Consider the following 5,509-nt stretch of genomic DNA (forward strand, 5'->3'; position numbering starts at 1 on the left):
GCACATAGGCTTCAAGTGCCTCCTCACTGATTATCTCCCCTTCATTAGCTAGCCAAAACTTATAAATCAACGCATTTTGTTACTTTGTGGCATTGGAGACACGCCCAGCTCCTCTAGCAATCTTCGCACTCCTCCATGGGTTTGAGACCGGTTTCTTTTTTTGATGTGGGCATTTGTTTCCACCCTTCCCAGCTCGGCAAGCGCGAAAGGATTGGATATAGCTCCTTTCTTAATTCATTACGGAGTACGTCCACTACACCGGGCTACAATGAGCATTATCCGTGCATTGCATTAATGGCGTGCCCCAATACCAGCCGGGTAGGTGGAGGCCCCGGCCCCGGGCGACAAACAAATGTAGGATCGAAAAGGTATCTAGAGGGGGGTGAATAGACAACTAACAAGGCCCAGTGATCAAATTTAAAGTTCTTAACATTTAGGTTGTTGCCATGATCAAACATGGAGATAGTAACAAGTTGAAGTATGCTTTCTTGATTAGAGATATCATCAGCAGTATGAGGAAAGAGCTTCTTGTATTACTCATGTTTGTCGAGGCTGTAATAGTGCTAGTCATTTCACGGCTAATTTTGGTTGGTTGCAATGTCGAACCGCTGTTTCCAGAAGATGTCCTGGTAATTGTTGGACGTGATTGTAATTCCTAAACTTTTTGAGTAATGCAAGAATCTTCCCAGGGCTCAATAGTAATGTACAGCTCAAGGACACCCATCAAAGCCAGCATAATTGAGCAACCTCAGGGTGCCATCTGCCATGCCACCATAAAGATATATACTATGCTGTATTACATCGACAGCTTGCACACGAACCGGACGGGAGGGGTCGAATGATGCACAGAAGAAGCATCAAGGACCAGAGAGAAGAGCACCATGTCAAATGAAACAGGGTTCATCACAACGAGCCTTCCTTCTTCATCAAAACTGGCTACAAAGTGCAAAACAAAGACCAAACCACACGTACGTACCAACCATGCAAGCCTACAACCTCATATAAAACACAAAAAACTCGAACGCTCTCCACCTCTGCACAAACAAATCTGAAAACTTAACCAAAAGAAAGAAAGAAAAGGGAAAAAGAAGCGAAACCAAATAGGAAATCCACCACATCTGCATCCGGGCCACCTTTACCCTTTTGCCGATCATCTCTCTCTCTATATATATATCCATCTGTCCTGTTGAAGTTGAAGTGGTGCGCATGCCTCCGAAGCTGGCGCCATGATTCAGCTTGGTGAAAGCTTGGGAAGGCCCTAATGATTCCTGCCACCACCAACCACATCATTCATAAAGCCGGCCATGCTGGACCAGCGCAGCCCCCCGCAGGCCAGACGAGCAAAGCGTTCCCTTGAACACAAGCCATTATCTTGCACAAGGGAAAGGGACCATATCATAGATCCACCACTACTCGGACCATTCCAGTCGATCGACTCACCATAGCCGAGCAACTGAATCTGCAAAGCACAATAATCTCTTGTTTCAGCACATTGTTGCTGCAGGTAATTAAACAGCCACAATAATTCAGCTATGCCAATGCAGTTAAGGAAGACAAGATACAAACTTACCACGTATAATATGTCTAGAATTCTAGATCGATCTGCTATGCTGAATTTGCAACAATGGCATCGCCGGCGTGCTTGGCATGAAGCTCCACGCCCCGGAGCTCGCGAAGATGCTGCAGGATCTCCTGGAGAAGGTGCATGCCCTTGTCCCCTTTCTTGAGGGACTTGATGCAGTGCCTCAGGAACTCCTTGTCCGCCTCCAGTGCTTGCAGCCTCTCGTACACATGATCCACCTCCTCGATTATCGCCAGCCTCTCCTGCTCTTTGGCGAACACGGCTACGGCCGGTTTCGTCGAACCATCGGTGGCTGCTGGTGGTGCACGGTCGACGTTCTCGTCACCGACCGCGTCAAAGAGAGGTAGGAGGCTCTTTCCTCTGGAAACAGAAGCTCTGCCTTCAAACCTGGCCTTGTTGCCGGCGAGGCCATTCTCCGGCGAATGGGGACCGTGATCGTCTGAGGAAAGGCCAGCAGCCGCATTGCTGCCGTTGATATCGTCGTCTTCCAGCGTGAAGAGCCGCTCCTCGAGTGCCTTGAGCTCCTCCAAGATGGACAGCCTCTCCATCTCCATGTACGTCAAGGAGTCATCCAGCGCCACAAGATGACCGGTGTTCTCTTGATCCGCCCTGGGGCTAAGAGCAGCGTCCGGCGAGCTCTGAAGATTGCCGCTCGGAGACTCGCCCAGCTCGCAGGAGTCATCGGAATTCTCGTCGCTGTCCTCGCCGCTGGACGACGCAGAGGTGCCATTGCCGTCGGGGCTACGCGCATTGTCCTCGAAGGCCGGCATCCTCCTCCTCTCCCTGTCCTCGTACTGCAGCAGCTTTTGCTTGTACAGCTCCAGCTCCCTCTCCAGCTCCTGCTTCTCCCTCTCCCTCTTGGTGACCAGCTCCGTCAGCAGCTGCATCGCCTCCTGGTCGTACTCGGACTGCTCCTCCATCATCCTCTGGTACTGCAGCGCCTCCATCTGCATGGCGGCCTTCTCCTCCTGCAGCCGGTTGATCATCGCCATCGTCTGGTTGGTCGCGATGGCGGCGGCGTTCCTCTCTTCCTCCAGCTCGGCGTACATGGCGCTGAGCGTCTTTCGCTCCGCCTGCAGCGCGGATCTCAGCTGATCGACGGTGGAAGGCTCGGCACACTCGACCTCGCTCGACACGCTGCCATCCAAGGACAAGGACAGTGACCGCTTCCTCTCGAGCAAGAACCTTTTGCCGGAGTTCTGGGCAGCAAAGCTGTAGGTGGGCGTCTCCGGTGCCCTGTCTTCGTCCTCCTCGTTCTCGCCATTCGATTGGTACTCAAATCTCCGGCTCGCCGTCGCCTCATGCTCTGCTTCACTTGCTTCTGATCAAATCATCAAAACATAAATAGCAAATTAAAGTTGTGGACAGACAGACAGAGTCACAGTGAAAGCATCTCCATGGAGCAAAAGTAAAAGTGAGAGCAGTCTGCAATGATTGTACCGCTACCTTGCTCGGCTGGGGCTGTTTCATGGAGGATCTCCGGTGGTGATGTCCGGTCATCTGCATATTCCAATGGAGAAAACAGCTCCTCCAGCGCCACCAGTTCTTGAAACGGAGCAGCATGGCCATCTTGCTCCTGCTCGCAGATGTCGCTCCCGATTGACACCTCGCAGTTAGTCTCCACCTCTGCCGATTTGCTGCCATCTTCAGGAATTGCTTCAGTGGCTAGAAGTAGAACCAAACAAAAATCATGAGATGATGGGACAGTAATCGACTTGAGTAAAATTGAACGGGCCGAGGAACAAATGGAGAGGTTATTACCTTGAGGCACAACAATGTCTCCTTCATCAGTCCTGAAATCTCCAGTTTCGACAGTATCTTCAAGAACCAGTTCATCATCTTGGCGAATGGAATTCTCGGCCGTGGCAGGCGCCGTTGCAACCGAAGAAGCCAGCATCCTCTTCTCCTCCGGAACCACTGCGGTATCAAGATCATCCGAATCACGCTCACCGTCCGTGCGATTCATGTCGTCCCGCTGAGAGCCAGGGGCATCCGGATGCAGACCCGAATCGTCGGCAATTGTCATCTCATCGAGTGCCACCACCGGCACCAAGCGATCGTCGTCTTCAGGCGTGATCTCTTCGCCCTGAGCCATGAATTCCAAGGACTCGTCCTCCACGGCAGCCACCTTGATCTCTCCTTGTTGTTCTTGTGCTTCCTCTTCGTTTTGCTCCTCTTCTTCGTCTTCGTGGTCTTCTTGATCCAGCAGAACGTAGCCTTGATCTTGTTCTTCTTCTTCGGCTGCCTTGTGGTGTACAGCAGGATCCTCCAGCGCGCGTGAAGAAGTAATCTGCACGAGGGCTTTGCAGCAAGAGCAGACCACGGCGCCGTCCTCCTCCGCGTCCCGCATCATCTCCCTCTTCCAGGAAGAGAGGCAGCCCTCGCACATGTCGGCGGCGTCGGCGACGAGGCGGCGGTGGTGGAGGCAGTAGCCCATCCCGGAGATCTCGGCCGCGTGGGCGCCGCAGAGGAGCCCCCGCAGCCAGCGCGCGTCGCCCGCCGCCTGATCGGCGTCCTCCTGCTCGGCGCCGAAGAGGCGGTCGGCGCGGGAGCAGAGGAGGCAGGGCGGGCGGAGGCGGAAGTAGGCGGCGAAGCGGGCGACGGCGTGGGAGAGGAGGCCGTTGAGGAGCAGCAGCGCGATGAGGACCCACTCGAGCGCCGCGTAGGCCAGCGCGGACGTCACCCGGTGCGTCCGCCGGTGGAGCGCCGCCGCGTACCGGCCCGCCGAGGACGTCGCCATGGCTCCCGCCCTGAGCTTACTCCTGGCTACTGCGGCCGCCGCATGAAAACCGCGATCTTGGCGTGCGCGCGTGCGTGGGAATCGGAGTCGGGCGGCCTGCCAAGCGCGACCGAGGAAAGGAAGAATCGGGTTGGGGGTGGCTGGAGGAGTCGTGTGTTGAAGCTTTCTTCTTGTCTGCTTTCAGCTTTTGTGCGGGGGAAGAAAGGCCGGGGCGGCCATTGGATTGGACCCCATGAGAGCGAGCACGCTTTGGTTTTTTTGTCTATCCGCGTTTGAATGCAGGGGAGGACGAGGCTAGAATTCTTCCGGCTCATGGTTGTGCCAGCCAGCCAGCCAATGTGTACGTACGTGGTTGGGTTACTTGGAAAATGGACGAGACCGCGGTTGGGTAGTGCCGAGCACGACGTCGCTAGGAGGCCAACCCGACCGCGCGCGATCCGGCGGATCGGCCTCGCTCTCGGGTGACAGACAACAGATTTAGTCTGTCGTCAGTTTCATTATCATTACAAAATCAGAGAATTAATCCGTAGCCGCCCTCGTCACGGCCCCAGGCTTTCAAGTTTGACATGCTCCAATCCACCATGGCACTATGCATCAAACGGGGACGGGAGCGCGAGAAAACGAGGAGCGGAGGCGGTGCCGTTGCGTTGTGGGTGGGGGAGCGGGGTGGGAAGGAGTTGATTGCACGGCCCCGCGCTCGTCCTGCATGCAGCCCCCTTTGGCCAAACTTTGGTTCGTCCGCCAGCCAACCCAGCAGAGCACAGCCCGATATACGGTCATACGCGCCCACCGGGCAAGCCTTTTAACTTTGGGTGTGTCTAGTCTCACTCGACCAAGCCTCAGTCAGATGATATACTAGCATATAAGAAGAAAAAACAAAAACTGAAAACAAATTTTTGCATGAATCTCTATGCAAAATCAAAAGAAGATGTGTCGACTCAGACATAACGAAGTCTCAGTCGACCGAGACTTAGCAAAACTGTTTGACTTTTTAGGAAGTTAACAAGTGTATTATGACATGGACTAGTTTTAGTTTCGAATGGTTGATCACGAATGGCCAAGTTTGAATGTCGCATCGTCACAGCTATGTGTAATCGAACATGTAGAATGAGAAGAATAGGTTGTGCAATCGCAATGCATTGATCGGTGCACCAAACACGTATATATGAGTACAGAGGGGGGCCACA

At 53.9% G+C, this 5,509-nt stretch overlaps 1 protein-coding gene across 1 annotated transcript; it reads right to left on the reverse strand.

The window, feature by feature from the left end:
• Window positions 1-899: 899 nt before the first annotated feature.
• LOC125552217 (myosin-binding protein 3) lies at window positions 900-4,611 on the reverse strand. The gene is made up of 4 exons (XM_048715705.2): window positions 3,344-4,611; window positions 3,029-3,247; window positions 1,571-2,903; window positions 900-1,459 (listed from the first exon to the last, which is right to left on the reverse strand). The coding sequence occupies exons 1-3, from the start codon at window positions 4,320-4,322 to the stop codon at window positions 1,606-1,608; spliced, it is 2,496 nt and encodes an 831-aa protein (XP_048571662.1). The 5' UTR covers window positions 4,323-4,611; the 3' UTR covers window positions 900-1,459; window positions 1,571-1,605.
• Window positions 4,612-5,509: the final 898 nt, after the last annotated feature.

Source organism: Triticum urartu, chromosome 4A (genome assembly GCF_056163025.1).
Source record: "Triticum urartu cultivar PI428250 chromosome 4A, HENAU_Tu73, whole genome shotgun sequence".
NCBI classification, from domain to species: domain Eukaryota; kingdom Viridiplantae; phylum Streptophyta; class Magnoliopsida; order Poales; family Poaceae; genus Triticum; species Triticum urartu.